Source organism: Notothenia coriiceps, unplaced genomic scaffold, assembly GCF_000735185.1.
Source record: "Notothenia coriiceps isolate Sejong01 unplaced genomic scaffold, NC01 NC01_scaffold00024822, whole genome shotgun sequence".
NCBI classification, from domain to species: Eukaryota; Metazoa; Chordata; class Actinopteri; order Perciformes; family Nototheniidae; genus Notothenia; species Notothenia coriiceps.
In genome coordinates, this window is record NW_011357523.1 from 4,850 (window position 1) to 22,416 (window position 17,567).

Here is a 17,567-nt window from a genome sequence, read left to right on the forward strand (position 1 = left end):
GGCAGGGAAGATAGTGGCCGACCCCTCCCACCCTGGACACAAACTGTTCACCCCCCTCCCCTCTGGCAGGAGGCTGCGTTCCATCAAGACCAATACCTCTCGCCACCTGAACAGTTTCTTCCCCTCCGCTACCGGCCTCTTAAACAAGGCCCGGCCCCCCACTGACACTTTACCTCTGACACATCATAGACTATATGCATTGCATTAATGCACACAATGTTCATACTCCTTTCTGCACATATTCTGATTTCACATTTTATATTCTAAAATTCGTTTGATGCAATTCTGTTTCCATGTAAATTACTGCTTTATTCAATTTGTATTGCTATTTAACTGTATTTTATTACGGTGTAAAATATGTTTTGTTTTTTATATTTTATGTATGCACCATGACATCAAGTCAAATTCCTAGTATGTGCGAACCTACCTGGCAATAAACCTGTTTCTGATTCTATACAAAGCATTCAGAGCTTTTTGAATCAAACCACAGGTGCCACGCCCGTCTGCAACACATAATCACATTGTCTTTTTTACTATGCAAGTCACTAATGGCAGCAGCAGCAGAAGAACCAGGTAACGTGTGTCGGACATATTTGTCAAGTCGCTTTTGAATAATGACCATCTGTTTTGCACTCATAAGCTGCAAAACATTAGCATAGTGTATTTCTCCCTCCTCTGCTTTTGCATGAATTAGCTGTATGCAATCTATCAGACATGTTAAAGAGGCCCTATTCTGCTCATTTTCAGGTTCATATTTGTATTTTCTGCATCTACTGTGACTGTTTTTTGCCTCTTTACCAATAAATGCCAAAACAAATCAACATGTTCTCCCTCTTAATGTTTGTTTTGGGGCCCAGACAGCAGAGCAGAAACTCAACATCTGATCAATAACAGCATCAGAGCAGACATCTAATGAAACTGCCTCTCTCTGCCTAATGGAAATCACATTGCTTAATAGAGTCTGTAAGCATTGACTGATATCTCTCCAACATCTCAAATTGACTGAAAGTAAATAAATATTGATTGTGACATGATGGATTACACATTTAAAAAAAGTTGAAAAGCTCAGTTTGGTTAAGCCTTCTCAGTTTTCATAGGAGATAAACACCGGGCCACACTATCGGAAGACCTTGAAACTGAGCACCAAAGTAAATAAACGAGCTATTGTCACAAAGTGAATACCGTCACAAACTGGTGCCACAGAGTCGCACAGAGAAGCCACTATAGAGCAACGTTACGTCACTATCAGTTACCCAGAACAAACACACACACAAAATCTCTGCAGAACTCATACATAAAAACACACTAGAGAAACTACTGAGGAACGGAGACACTGCGTAGTCTTAATACTGAGGAACAATCCAGCTCTGAATAACTATACCCAGCTCTCAAAGGAGCACCTGGAGATGTTGCTTGGTGCGCATCCTTAAAATGAAATAAACCGGACCTTTTGAGGGGTACTTTACTTTATGAACGGGGGGTTGGGGGTGGGGGGGGCGCTAGTGAGCACGCTCATGAACTGTTCGCGGTCGGATTAAAAAAAATGTAACGCGAATCTCTCTCTCTCTCTCTCTCTCTCTCTCTCTCTCTCTGTCTCTGTCTCTGTCTCTCTCTGTCTCTCTCTGTCTCTCTGTCTCTCTGTCTCTGTCTGTCTGTGCAAATGCACCTTTTTTCAAATGATCCGGTGCTCCTTTTTTGGCAGGAGGTGCACCTGCGCACCAGTTATGTGCAGCCCTGACTATATACATTCTCCTTTGCTTCCCAAGCCAAGTCCATACTGACTGAGCTACTGTCGCCCAATTATGCGCAGCTCCACTCGCTTGGAACAGTCTACAGGCAAAATTGAAATTGAGCATTTTTATTTCTCTGAATGTATTTAAGGCACGTCTAAATGAAATGCTTTCTGACACTCTGGGTATTTGTAAATGTTGAATATGTAAATATGATATCCTCTGTTGTTTGTATGTTGTTTTTATGTTTCATGTGGAACTAAATGATGCAGGTCTCCCTTGTAAATGAGATCGATGATCTCAAGGGACCAATCTGTCTAAATAAAGGTTTGAAATGAAATGAAATGAAGGACCTTTTTTGGCTTTTAAATAATCAGAGATAAACCTCAGCTCCAATAATAGGGTTATAAAACACTGTGAAGCCTAAATAGGTACATATATTTTGCTATTACAGCAATGCATTATATCACAAGAGGATTCTCTACAGGAGCGATCTGGGTTCAACGTAATGCTTCCTTGAACCCGGGTAGGGGGATTAGGGGGGAAACCACAGGCAGGAAATCCGACCTCGCTGTTGTCCATGTGACCGCCTGCTCTGAGAATCCGGGAGCAGCATTCCCCGATTCATCCTCCACAAAATGGTGGGGGGTTGGGGAAAGGTTAGGGTTCAGTATCGCCAGTGAGTAGTGAGAAATCTGCCAGTAATCTCCAGGCCGTGATCTCGAGATGTATTTCCTACTTCCAAGAACTTTGGGTTGGGAAGTGGTGAGAGGAAAAACCCAATAATCACGTAGTGGTCAAAGTTGACAACAGCACCAAAACATCTGGAACAAAAGGGTCACTGACAACTAGTTATAACTTTACATTAATTAAATATGCCTTTTATTGCACACCAATATCCTACTTTTAAACTGTGTTACCAACGAAAACATGTCCCAATTTGGGATCGAGAGGTATATCTGATCTTAACTTTCACCAATGCAGTTTCGCCAAGTTTTTGCTGTTGTTTGTTGGATGAAAAAATGTACCTTAAAAACTAAAGACACCGTGCAGGAAGATGGCGGTGGGTCTAATAGTTTCCTGGCAGTAAGAGGAGTCTTCAGAGAACAACCAGAATAGTGTTTGAAGTGACAGGGATGGAGGAGGAGGGCTCGTAATGAAAAGCAGAGGTGGGAACCAACATGCACGGGCCACAGATAAGCTAGAGCAGCCCCCTTTGATCACGTAGAGAGGTCACACACAAGGCCAACTACAATCACATCATCCCTAATACGTCAGAAATACGTGTTTTTTCCAACATTGTTGCTTTGATGCAGCCCTGTCTGGAGGTAGGGGTGGGTGAGATTGGATTTATGCGGCTATTTTAATGTCTTAAGGTCTTTTTAGGTTTTCTTTTAGTTTTTATCTTTAAAAGTATTTTAAAAAAGCCGTCAAATGAAATACAAAGAAACGTTTTAAATGCATTTATCCTCCTGTGTGTTTGATTGACAGCGGCTGGAATGCTGACAGGGTGTCCGTGTTACACCTGAGGGAACGAACGTAATAAAGTAAATAAACGTGTGCTGCAGCCTGCATGTCAGGTGCAGACAGCGTGTTGATGGTGGATCTGAAGAGAGAGCACCACACGGGCAGATAACTCCACCGACGTGACATTTACAGGAACGTTTGTATAACCAGAGGGGGGGGGGAAGTAGTGGAGTACAAATACTTCGTTACGTACATTTTTCTGGTATCAATACTTTACTCCACTACTTATTTTTCTGACGACTTTCTACTTCTTACATGTTGAACACAAATACCTGAACTTTCTACTTCTTACATGTTGAACTCAAATACCTGAACTTTCTACTTCTTACATGTTGAACACAAATACCTGAACTTTCTACTTCTTACATGTTGAACACAAATACCTGAACTTTCTACTTCTTACATGTTGAACACAAATACCTGTACTTTCTACTTCTTACATGTTGAACACAAATACCTGAACTTTCTACTTCTTACATGTTGAACNGTCTTCTCTGTGTTAGAGTTTTACTCCTACAGGGTGTACTTTGAGGGTTTTGACTCTGCAGACCATTTACATGCAGAACAACCTTCATAACACACAAGGGGACGGGTGATAACCAGAAAAGCATGACATGGGACCTTTAAAAAAAGGTCCCTTTGACACAAGTGAAATATCAATGTGGTCTGGATTTTTAAAGGAGACACTTTTTGGGGTTTTCCCTTTAGTGTGTTATTGTCACGCCCTGGACAGAAGGAGGAGACCACACACGATTCATTTACAACTAAAGTACACAGTACCGTGTGTGAACATGCATCGGTATATCAAGCTGAGGATATCAGGCCCCCTTTAACAGATTTCAAAACCTGGACACCACTTTAAATCACGATTATTCCCCATGCTAACTTCTTAAAAGTTGCATCATATAGTATAGTGAAAAAAGAACAGGTCTAGCTCATACCATAACTACAGCTGTTTAGATCAAAACAAGCAAAGAACACATGAATGCAATCGGATTAAAGATTAAATCCAACAAGAGTGGACTAATCTTCATCCTGAATATTGGTGGCAGAGTGAAGGATTGTTGTCTCCCTCCTAAGAGAGCCTGTTGTTCCTGCTTCGTGTGAGGTCACTGCCTCGCTCTCTTTAAACACACACACACACACACACACACACACACACACACACACACACACACACACACACACACACACACACACACACACACACACACACACACACACACACACACGACCTCGGGAGTATACGTGATGCTGAGCAATGCCTGGAGCACATTGTCCTCTGGCAGCAGGTCTGAAAGAGTGATCGATGCGTTGGTTCACTCCGCAGTAATCTTTTCCTAACCTCTTAGTAGCTGCGGCCAAATATTAACAACAACGTGCTGCTCTTTGTTTGGAGTTTTCATTGAGCCAGTGTTGTATGGAGGCCTTTCAAAAAAGACCTACACTGTTTCCTGATTTTAATTAAAAAGTAAAGCTGTCCCTGAAGACGTGCTTTTTATGTAGTTATGACTTCAGGCTGTGTGGGAGAAGCAAAGAATAAAATGAGATGCAACTGAGAATATTAACCACTGCAATTTCCTTGTAATTTCCTGTATTTGACACGAGGGCTGCACAATTAGTTTTATATATATATATATGTATATATATATATTATATATATATAGAGTTTGGACTAGTGCAATATCAAAAATGCAGTGAGGAAAATATACGGTAAAAGGCAAAATATGTGGTAAATAGGGATGTAACGATATATAGAATATCGTGGTAAATTAATTAATAATTTTTTTTAATGTATTTACAGGGCTACATGTACATACCTGGAGACATTGACAAGTACCAACAGTATATTTATATCTGGCCCTGTCAATAAGCCTCACCTTCTTGGCAAAAACTGTATTGTTTTGAAGAGGTGGAGAGACAATGCACAGCTTGACCCACTGCTGTCACCCATGGCCAAAGCATATCTCTCTGTCCTCTGAGTTTTTGGTATCGTTAAATCCCTAGTGGTAAACAAAACTGTATTCTAGTGACTGCATTATTTTCTCATTCTCCTCAAAGAAAACAAATCACCATGATCATTTTAATATTTTTTTTTATGATAATGCAAATAATGTACACCATTTTTTATCTCTCTCATATCGCAAATCATATTGAAGAGGCAATATCCGTCAAATGGATTGCAGCAAGTAATTTATTCCCAAATCTCCAACCCTAATTGACTAAAGTCACTTTAATACCCACAAAAACAGACAGTTAAACAGCTGAACTTTTGAAAGAACATCCATAACATTCATCTGTTTGCAACTTATATATATCAATAATCCAATTACTGTATATAGACTATTCTGCACTATTTCTATAAAGACTACTTCCTGAAGCTGTAGCGGGTGCCATCTAATGCTTGGAGTTGCACAAGTATCCCGCATTAAAGAAATCACAGACAACTCCACCGTAGCTCAAAACTAGGGGCTGTAAATATATCCTCCATAGCCCCCCCCCCACCACCACCACCACCACCAAACAAATCCCCTGGAGGGCGGCCAGTGATGGGAGCCAGTTGCTCCGCTGGTACACATTGGTGTGTAAATTCCTCCAAACAAACAGCCAGTCGTCAGGGGTGGATGGACAAGCTGGGGAGCGTGCGTGCGCGTGTGTGTGCGTGTGTGGAAAAGGGGTGGGGGTGGTTGTTGAGGGTCAAGGGGCACCAAGGCCAGCCAATTAGTCTCAAAAAGAGCATTCAGCAGCTAGTCAGGACCTTGAGTTAACATGGACCTGATGCTCTCTGATATTCATTCCAAGCTGAGCACAAGGTTGCTCTGCTCAGAGGAGCCACGTCTCTGCTATCCAGTTACATGATTATGAAATACTCAGAGAAGCCTTCGAGGTTTGAAGCAAAGCTGCAGCGATTATACTACGATGCACACAGGGGGACACAAGTCAGTCGTAGAAAATAAGATCGTCTTCATCCCAGTTGGGAGGAGGCACAGAAACTGCATTAGTGCCGGGGCTTTGAAAGAGTCAACGTCTAATCTGATGGAATGTAAAGGCTGCGTTTAAGTGGGCGGTGGTGGCGAAGTCGATAGGGACTTGGCAACTGGAAGGTCACCAGTTCAAGTCCCGGCAAGACCAAGTGCTACCGAGGTGTCCCTGAGCAAGGCACCGTTCCCTACACTGCTCCCCGGGCGCCGTTCATAATGGCAGCCCACTGCTCCTAACACTAATGCAGAGAAATTCTCTGCATTAGTGTTAGGAGCAGTGGGCTGCCATTATGAACGGCGCCCGGGGAGCAGTGTAGGGAACGGTGCCTTGCTCAGGGACACCTCGGTAGCANTTTATTATTATATTATCTTAATTATCTGTTAACGACACAAACACACTTGTAATGGGTTGTTTCCGGTGGGTGTGGTTATTGGTATTTAGGGCACCAGAGGCCTGCACGACGAAGCCAGATTTTCGCTTAGCCGGCTAACTTCAGGGAAAACTCTGGGTTTCCGATCCTATGACGCTGGTTCTCTTCTTAGCGGGCTAGATCTCCATGGTAACTGATGCTGAGCGGCTAACCTGCCCCGGAGCAGGTTAGGTTCCAGCATAAGAGATCAACTCAGTGAAAGCACCGCCTGCTGACCAATCAGAGCTCAGTGTGCGGAGTTTAAAGGGATCAAGTAATATATTACAGGAGAAAGGAAATCACCAACTGTGTGAACGTGAACATTAATAGAATATCACCTCCCATCTTCAGAGCAATCTGACTATTATAACATTAGCGTTAAGAAAGCTTACTGAAATATCTGCCACAACATAAGTAACCGGATCAGAGTAACATTAAGTACAGTCCGCGGCATATCACATCATAATGTATCATATATCTCCTTATCTGAGTCAGCTGAGCCGTATCTGGCCGTGCAACACTCACAGTGTCACATACTGGATGCAGAAGTATTATTTTAAGCAACACATTAAGTTGACGAAACACTTGAGACAAATGTAATGAAAGTCAGATGGTGTCTTAGACGGGGCAGTGATATCATGAACCTGTTAATGTATGCATTCAAACACTCAAACACTTGTTCTGTTACCAGCTGTATTCACCTTGCAGGTGCAGCTATGTGGCTTTGATCCTGGTTTAACTGTTTAAGTCATGGATGTTTAAAGTTTAACTTCTTCATATGTCTAATATTAAAGTTCACTTTTCATTCAGGAAGTATGACGCTGCGCTGTCAGTACGCTTCTCCATGTTTGTGATTGGTCGAATGCTCCAGATACCGCCCCTTTCATGTGAACGCTCACCTAACTAGATAGGACACGGCTGGCTTGAGCGATCCACTTGATAACCCGCGTCGTAGGACCGTTTAGCGAGAGAGCGCGTATTTTTTGGATTAGGCCAACCGGCTAACTCAAACATATCCAGGTTAGGTTGAACCAGCTTCGTCGTACAGGCCTCTGGTGTATGTGGAGGTTTGTTAGCGTCACAATGGGGGTGAGCTTAACTCTGATATCTTTTGTTGACCGTATGATTCTGTTTGTTTATTGTTTTGATTTCCAATATTAAATATCCTTAAAACGTCAAGATCAGTACAGACTTTATTATTTATACGTGTCACATCAGTGAGCGAAGTTTAGCCTCAGAGCGGCCGTATTCTTTGGGTATATAGCCGCCACAACTCTTATTGGACGAAACATTGTGCCAGAAATGATAAGATAAGATAAGAGAGTACTTTATTGATCTCAATTTTGGGATTTTGCATTTATTTTGTACAGACTGCTGCTAGATGGGTATATAACTGACTGTTTGCACTCTGGTTAGACCCTCTTAATTTCGTGACACTCTGCTTGCATTATGTAATAAAGTAATCTAATCTAGTCTAATTTAAATGTAAAATGTACAGTGAGATTTTAAGTCCAAGAGAAGCTAAATAATAATAAAATACATATAAAACTTGGCAGCCAACGCACTTCTGCTTATCCGGCGCTTTTGATGTATTGTTTGTTTGCAAACCGTTTCTCATGCGTGCCTTACGAATGTATTTCAGCACAGGAAGTGAAACAGGCCTGCAGTCTATTATCAGTAAACCGAATATATTCTGCCGCTATTAATAATCTGTACTGGGGGAAAATAGAAAGAGGAAGTGTAAAGACTCAAAAGGCATGGCAGAGAGCTTAATATATTTTTTTTATGTAGTCATAGGAAGCCACCAGAGAGGATGGATTTAGAAATGTCTCTCTTCAAATCTCCCTGAAATCTATTGATGTTTGCAGGTGTAAGAGGATGGTGGTGGTGATCTCTGATGAATACCTGGACAGCGACGCCTGCGACTTCCAGACCAAGTTTGCTCTCAGCCTTTGCCCTGGTGAGAAACATCACATGAAAGGAAACAGCGTCTGACAAACCTGTGCATGCATGCGACTGTTTTTTATTCAAACATTGACAGGTTTAGAGAGCATGACAGATGTGACGGGTAAAACGATAATGACTTTGCAAAAATGTACAGATATTGAAAGTAAAAATGGTTTAATGAACATTGCTGTTATTGTCTGTAAGCAATCAGGTCCTAAATATGCTGCAAAGGGACTCCATACTTTATTGATATATATGATTAAGAGCAGGGGGGTCAAACTCAAATACACAGTGGGCCAAAATAAAAAAATGGGTACTAGTCGAGGGCCGGACTGGTTCAATGTTTATTGCCAAACGTATTGAAATGAACTTATTGCACATATTAAACCTGGAACTAACAAAGCTTAAATTATTGCCTATAAAAACATTCAACATTAAACATTAAATAATCAGTTGCATTCATTTCTTATGGCTCTATCTGCAGCTTCTCCAGAGTCATTTCTTATAATTACAATTAAAAAAAAAAAAGAAAAAAAAATGTCCCTCAAAGAACAAACCAAACATGCCCTGTTGTCGTGAGAGAGAAAGTGCAGAAGGAAACATCCATTAAACTCAGGTTGCTGCTCTGTGATGCTAGTTCAGATACTTGGCATCTCATCTTGGGTGCAAGTTCATCAATGTTTGGGCTCAGGCTCTGAGCTGAGGAGACCCTCAGGATGGAGTGAAGGTGCAATATACCGGAGGGCCAGATCTAATAGAAATTAGAAATTATCCTGCGGGCCGAAATTAAATCCACCACGGGCCTGATTTGGCCCCCGGGCCTTGAGTTTGACACATGTGGTTTAGAGTCATATTTGGGGGATTATCTATGCCTACAATTATTTGCCCCTTTTTGTTTGTTTGTTCACCGTGTAAAGCAGCCTTGGGTCCCTTGAAAGGTGCTATGCAAATGTAATCTATTATTATTATTATTAAAATGCACAAGATGTTTACTTTCTTACCAATTATGTTATTGATTTCCTTGAGACCCTCTTTCAGAATTGTTGGATATATGCACATTTTTAATAAACAGTGAACATGTCTGTTATTTAGCACTTAAATCCGGCTTCATTTTACCGCGTCTCACTGGTAGTCTATGATTTATGTTGAGTTGAAGTTCCTTTGTTCTATTAGTTGTCAAACAGCCATATAAGTTGAGATCATTTCACACCTTACTCTCAATTTCAAAACCAAAGTCATTCTCCCTTTCTTTTATAATGTTAGCCGTGTTTTTCTGCATTGTCCCAGAGAGTAACCCAACTTTTTTTGAATATTTGTTCCTCTCAGGAGCTCGAGGGAAGCGTCTCATCCCAGTGAAGTACAAGCCAATGACGAGGCCGTTTCCCAGCATCCTTCGCTTCCTCACGATATGCGATTACACCCGGCCGCTCACGCAGGACTGGTTCTGGAAACGTCTCGCCAAAGCCCTCTCACAGCCAGCCAGTCAGTTATAGTTAAAGGCGCCTTTTTTATTATTAAACATCATATCGTTAAAGTACGTGCAATTGCTTGTGTCACTTATAATTTACTCGGTCTATTTGTGTTTCCTATGAGGATGAAATGGTGATTATTATGAAGCTGCAGAGGGATACCACATATCAGCAAAGTTCTCACACAGTTATGTTTCAGGAATATCAGGTTGCTGCCGCTGTTTTGTATTTATGTGAGGTATAATGTGAGGAGGAGGTGTTTGTATTCAGAACAGCATTTACCTAATTCTCTGTAAAAGCTGTTTTTTTTTGTGCTTGCCACTTCCTGTTACGAGGCAACATCTCGATGAGATTGTATCTGAAGAGGAAGAGGAAGAGATTTCAGATTGTTCCACTAAAGTCTACTGACACCTACCTTTATCTCTCTTTCTGTATCAGTCATCACAGTGTTTTTGCATTTGATACTTTTGTATATGCTAAGATGTAATGTATTTGACTTTGAAAATAAATTGTATGAGTATTATTTCCTTTAATAAATGTATCACATTTTTAAAAGGCAGTTTCCTTTTATTTCAGAAGCAGAATTCATGTACTATTAACCCAGAGGGGGAAATTAGATTAAAAATAATCTGTGCAGTATTAAAATAAGAATATACTCCAATGCTGTCCAGCAGGTGTCGCCAGTGTGCAGAAAAATGTTATAAAAAAATCAGAGGTGTCGTTAATTGAATGCTATAAAGAAGACCGCTCAGCCTAGTACATTTGACAGTTAACACATCAACATCCAATCACAGAGCAGCGTATGTGATACCGTCCAATCAGTGAACAGGGTGGTCTGGAGCAACGCCTCTTTTCACACGGGTATTTTATTGTTAATATGTGCCCTGAGTGTGGCCTGTCAGGTAGAATTTCCCAGCCTATGTTCAACATAAAAGTGCTTCATCAATGAAATTATTTTGGGTTCAAATGGATTAAGTATGGGATGCGATTATTTGAAAAAAATCATGTGGTTTGTCGGATGTATGAGAAGAATGGATGCCTCTAAGTCCTTCAGCTGGGAAAATAAATCACCTAGTATTGAACAGCCCGCCATTGAAAGTGTGGCGGAACCCACACGCCTTATTCGTTTATAGGCATGTTTAACCTAATATTAAAATACTATTTGTAGTGTTTGCTGGTACCTAGAAGGGGAAATGCAAATACATGCAGTCTCAAGATAAATAAAGCTACATATTTGTGCAACTAACGTTTCAAAAAGTCACCGTACACTGGCACAGTCAGGGTAATTAACCGCCAACCTGAGCTAATAATAATTCCCCCTTTTTAATGACTGTGTTGGAATTCAGGATTTACGCCCCTCACTCAATATGGCGACCGGGGAGGTCCACATTTGCTCACTAGGAATGCGGTAGGCGGGGCTGCGAGGCTCGTGTCAAACTTTGGGAATGACAGGAGTGCTGCAGGATTCGCAAAGAAGGGGAAGTGTCGCCCTCCTGTTTGGATTACTTCTTTTACGCACAGTGTATGGGATTGACCACATTTTCTGCAGATAGTAGACGGCCCCCCAGCACACTCCTCAGCCATGTCCGAGGACCAGACCCCCCAAACCTGGTCCATCAACAAAGATGACTATGAGCTACACGAGGTGATTGGTATGTATGTGGTCCTTAGCTTTGTTAGCTCAATGTGTTAACCGTTTTGCAGTTAGCTCTATTAAAGTGACAGCTTTAATTAATTCACGTGTGTATATCAAGCAGGAGGCATGTTATATTTTCTGGAGCTAGGATAAGTTCATCGCGTTTGGCCGACTTGGCAATCCTAGCCGGGCGGTGTTGTGTTTTAGTCAGTGATACGCTAACCCCGTCCACCGGGGCTACGTCGGGGTCATAAACGATTACGGTACTGTATTCAGGTACTGACTATTTGCTGGGAAATAACTGCTTTCATTGAGCATTTGAATATTGATTTTAACTGCTATTCATAGTACATTATAGTATAGTTTTTTCTTATTTGAACACTAAAAGGGCGTAGTATCAATGACATATAGTGGTGGAAGAAGTACTCTAATAATTTACTTAAGTAAAAGTAGCAATTCTGCAGTGAAAGAATACAAAAATAAGTGAAAGTCCTGCATTCAATCTGTACTTAAGTAAGCGTGCAAGTATAACATCAACATATATTTCAAAGTACTCACGCAGAATGGTCCATTTAAGCACCATATATATTTTTAATTTCTGTATCAAAATGATTGGTGCATTAATGTGTTCAACCCTTTTTAATGTTGCATAAAGTGGGGTTTATATGAATGACTTAACATTTAATAATATATGTTTATTTATTAAGTACAACACTTGAGTAAATGTACTCAGTTAGATTCCCCCCCATCCCCAAATATAATACATTTCATATTAAAGCATATCACTTTTTCCAATACACTGGTGTTGCCACTGCAAAGTCCAGAGATTAGACTCGATGGTCCTTCCCAGAGTAGAGCTGTTTTGGGCAATTTACTGCCTGAATGAATCCCGTTATGTGAGAGCAGTTGGAGAGGATGAATCAGTTTTGAAGGGCTCTTAAACACGTCTCTAAAAGGAAATGGGGAAAAAGTAATTTGGGAAACATAAAAAATGCTTTGTTTCATCAGTCTGCTTTGTATGTATCACTTTGGACACATATAACGCACCTTTCCAGGCAGCTGTACTTTAGATGTTCTGATATTTACCACCCCACCTATAACCTGACCCTGTCGGCTGCTCAGAGGGAAGGAGTGTGTAACATATAAGCAAAGTATTGTCCCCTCAAATCACTACATATGTGCCTCTGGTTTCCTTTAAGTGGTGCTTGCGTCCTCTTCAGGGACTCTGTGGATATAGAGGGTCCATTCTGCAGGCCTTTTGTATATTTTCTAAAACATACCCAGATTTAACCCATTTCTACTTTCTTGGAACATCTGATCTGGGGTACCTCTCAAGATAAACCCTGCAATTTTGCATGAACACAGACAAAGCCCCTCTGGTATGGAAACCAGTTCTGTGGCATTTCTCTACGCAATGTGCGACACAGATTGTTATGTTTGGTGAAGCTATTTCCAGGTTGAACTGGGTAAGAAGAATATCAATTTGGCTTTGGAAATAAACTGCGTAGTTGTTGTTAAAATGACACAAAAGCTGACCACTAGTTGCCCTCGCGAATCTAAAGGATCTACCTTGTTTAATATCCAATCGTAACTCTCTCTGGCTTTGATCCAAGGCTCCTCGTAAACACAAGTTAGACAGGAAAAGTCCTTCTGTTTGGCATCTGCTTCTGGTTAGGTTTAACCTTGCAGAAAGTCCTGTAGAGTTATCCTGCTCTCTGCCCTCTTAGACAGTCTTTCTATGACTACTTTATTTCCATTACAGCTTTAAAAAATGAGCTTTGGGTCTGAGGGACGCCTCGAACTAGATCATTGATCAGTAAATCAAACGATAGTGACGTTTTCCTTTATCCATTTTTAGTGAGCACTCTTTAAATCTCTTGCTGTTCTACCAAATCAGAATGACTTCCTCAGATCATTCTCCTCAGGTTACCTTCTTAGCATTTGCTGTCAGCATTTTACCAAAAATATTAGCCTCAAGAGAATAACTACTGCGGGGGGAAAGAGAAGGGAGCCTCAAAAGGGAGGGTTTTTCACAGAAATAGCCGGCATTGTGTGTTCATGTGTGGACGATCTTCTCTCGGTTGCACAACAGTCAGGGGTTGTTTTGGAGTGTGTATTCTTAGAGGAGGGATATACAAATGCAGTATTGACTCCTTCAGATAATTAGTTCAGCTCACTGTTTGTGTAAGATAACATAAATAGATTTTTTAATTTAGATTGGTATCTGATCGCAGCAGGCAACACGAGCTGTGTGTCTCTTGCTGTTATCTGCTTCTAGCATCACTGAGTGAATAAAGAAGTTGGTTTTATTTGCTTGGAAAGGTTCCTCATAGTCAGTTCATATCAGAACGTGCAGTACAGTACGTGCAAACATTGAAGGAAATTGTGAAAAGAGACCTTCTTGTTTGAACTCAGTATCCAAGAGATATTCAAGTCAAAACAGCCTAAAGTTGATCTCTCATCAAATTGTTTGTCCGACTAACTCTTCAGATTCTCCTCAGTTTATTTTCACATAAGGCAAAGAGAAGCAGAACATCCCTAACATTTCAAAGCTGAAAACTGGAATTATTAGGGATGTAACGATACCAAAAACACACGGCACGATAATATCGCGATAACAAGTCCACGGTACGATATTTATCGCGATATTGAAAAAAAAGTAGAATTTTTTTTTTTTTTTTTAAATTTTTTTTTTTTACATTTCATCTTGCCATTTTTTTTTTTACTTGAATCTAATTTTTACAGCATTTTAGTTGGATAGTAGTATTTTAAAGTGTCAGCAGTATAATAATCAGTCAGACCCTGCAATAAAATAAATCAAGTTTCACTTTAGTTTTTCTCACTCACTCACTCAGCATCATCAGACAGGTTTTAGGAATATGAGCATGTCCACATTTCCAGGTAGAAGCTGGGATGTTTGGGCGTTTACAATATCCCCTGCTGTGGAAAAAACTCTCTTGCTTGGTACTGATGTTGCTGGGACAGAGAGATATGCTTTGGCCATGGGTGACAGCAGTGGGTCAAACTGTGCATTGTCTCTCCACCACTTCAAAAACAATACAGTTTTTGCGAAGAAGGTGAGGCTTATTGACAGGGCCAGATATAAATATACTGTTGGTACTTGTCAATGTCTCTAGGTATGTACATGTAGCCCTGTAAATACGATGTCCTTTTGTTATCTGTTGTTTTATGTTCATGTTGTAACCTACTTGCTGCCATGTTGGACAGGTCTCCCTTGAAAAAGAGATCGACGATTTAGTCAGTCTCACGACGGTATTGAGACATTTATTTATCGCGATATTCGATATATCGTTACATCCCAAAGAATTATCTGTCATTTTTGCTTCAAATAATGACCTGTTTCTTAGTGGTTTACAAAACTCCAGTAATATTATATTCTAGCAAACTTAGACAATCAAAAAGCAACCACTGGAATACGATTTATTGTCAACATTAAAACTGAGGCCATTTCAATTATTAGTATATTGTGTTCTGTGGAAAACACACTAAGTCAAGTTTATGATACTCAACAAGAGATAATATATTTAAGCAATAGCTCACGACAGGCTGTGGTATATGCTCATTATATCACAGCTAAGGGGCGTGGTTCGGCCCGACGCGAAGCTTTTCAGCCCAACTGTATACAGTTAAATCAACCGGTCTTCTTTCTGCAGATTTGAGCGTCCTTAACAACGGTCAATAAGTCCTTGCTGCACATTAAGTCCTTACATGTTTCCATCTTAAGCTTTGTTAGTTAGTTAGTTTCGTAACGGACGTAATGTAACAGTTGTAACGGTTGTAGCTTTTCTCAGATGCGGAGGGATACGGACTTGTTGTGAAAAGTAACTACAATTCTAGTATAGTGGTATACGCTCATTATATGACGGCTAAGAACCAATCAGATTGCTTGATTTGACTTGTCCGTTTTATAATATGACAATTTAACCCAGTTACATTTATATCAACTCACAAAAACCACTAAAATATGATTTGACAAATTCATTACTGGGCTCTCGCAGACATTTAAGTGAAACACTGTTCTTTTTAATACTAGCAATAAAATAGACCTTGACTATAAAGTGCCCCATCGCTCAATTTTAAGTACTGTACTGTTTTACATGCCATGGGAATGACTTTCACTTTGGATCAATGTTGAGTCAGAGGCTACTGGTAAGAAGAAGTCATGTGTGACATTTCCTCGTTGTACCTTTCTATGAATAATGTGAGGAATGACATCCAGGTATGCAGAGGAAGTGTTTTAAAAGGCGTCAGGTGCAAACTGGCCCGGTGAGAAACAGATAAACTGATGGTGACCTCATCCATGAAGAAGCCAATCAAAGACACAAAGCCAAAACGATAATTGTGCCTGGCATAAATATTCAACAAGTATCCGTAGCGTTTTCTGATGAATGAAAATTACGTTTTTTTTTTTTACCAGACTTCTTTCTGAGGATTGATATGGCTGCACACAGTCCCTTGATCCTCCTTAGCAACAGTCTTTTCTCCTTAGCAACGGTCTGCTATCGTAAAACAGCAGACCACTGGAATGCCCTGTTGACCAATCAGAATCAAGTATTCAACCTGAGCAGTGTGATCATTTGGTCTTATCTAATGAGTAACACGAGACACTGAGATTGAAATTGTTTCTTGTCATTTTAATGGTGTTTTAATGATTAAATTAAATGTTATGCTGGTTCTTTGTCCGCGTCCTCAGTAAGCTTATCAATCTGTCGACTATTCCCCTGTGTTTTCCCATCTTTTAAAAGACTTCTTAGCCATGCACCAGAATAGAAAGAATGCAAACATTCCATACTGGGACGTCAACTCCCTAAAGAGCAAACATATCAGCTATCGGCTTAACGGCAAAGCAGCATTTAGGGTTAAACAGGAAAGTTCATTTGAAAGAAAGAAAAACCTCTTGCCTGTCCCGTTCACACTTCGCCTGGTCGTAGTGTGATAATCTACGGGCTTCACTTGTTTTGAGGAAACATGCTTACAGAAAACATCGGGTGCTTTTTTTCAAAGATCATGATTGTTTTGTCAATGCTTCCCTCACAGCGTGATCACGCTCTCTTCCCCTCTGGGACTGAGTTCAACATCCAGAGAGATGCAATTACATTTATGATATAATCAAACGTGTGCAAAGATTTAACCATGAAGTGAAGTTACAATGTACAGCAAATTGTATTTTTGAGGATGGACAAATTCACAAGTTTGTCGACAGAAGATCTTTGAAGTTGTGTTTTCACCTGTATTCGTAACGGGCTGATCCTGTTCTCTTTCATTAAGTCATTTTAAAAACATGATAGTACAGGTTCTATTTAACAAAATGGTTTCTCTGCATTTCTGTTAGGAGCAATGGGCTGCCATTATGAACGGCGCCCGGGGAGCAGTGTAGGGAACGGTGCCTTGCTCAGGGACACCTCGGTAGCACTTGGTCTTGCCGGGACTTGAACTGGTGACCTTCCAGTTGCCAAGTCCCTATCGACTTCGCCACCACCGCCCAGTTATATACAGTTAAAGACTCAAGGCTTTTACTGTAATGTGTGCATAGCTACAGNCACACGACCCCGGCAGCACGTCTCTGTCGAACACACACAGCTTCAGACGACACTCCGTCTGCTCCAGCTCGCGGATCATCTCGTGCACAAACTCAAAGTCGCTCTGGCAGTAGCAGATGAAGGCGTCGAACAGCTCCGGAAGTCCTGGAGGAAATTCAATCAACATTCAAATCAATAACACTATCTATCTATCTATCTATCTATCCATCTATCTATCTCTCTATCCATCTATCCATCTATCTACCTATCAATCCATCCATCTATCTATCTATCTATCTCTCTATCCATCTATCTCTCTATCCATCT

The 17,567-nt window shown here is 40.7% G+C and overlaps 2 protein-coding genes across 2 annotated transcripts in view; one reads left to right on the plus strand and one right to left on the minus strand.

The window, feature by feature from the left end:
• The first annotated feature begins 8,414 nt into the window (after nt 1-8,414).
• LOC104955770 (myeloid differentiation primary response protein MyD88-like) lies at nt 8,415-10,587 on the plus strand. Its single transcript, XM_010783161.1, has 2 exons — nt 8,415-8,608; nt 9,922-10,587. Exons 1-2 carry the CDS (start codon nt 8,527-8,529, stop codon nt 10,086-10,088), a joined length of 249 nt encoding a protein of 82 aa, XP_010781463.1. The 5' UTR covers nt 8,415-8,526; the 3' UTR covers nt 10,089-10,587.
• Nucleotides 10,588-17,217: 6,630 nt separating this feature from the next.
• The window catches only part of LOC104955787 (myeloid differentiation primary response protein MyD88-like), a 4,464-nt gene continuing 4,114 nt past the window's right edge, over nt 17,218-17,567 (minus strand). Inside the window, exon 3 of the mRNA XM_010783180.1 lies at nt 17,218-17,405. Coding sequence (XP_010781482.1) covers nt 17,218-17,405 — 188 coding nt within the window. The remainder of the gene's footprint in view (nt 17,406-17,567) is intronic.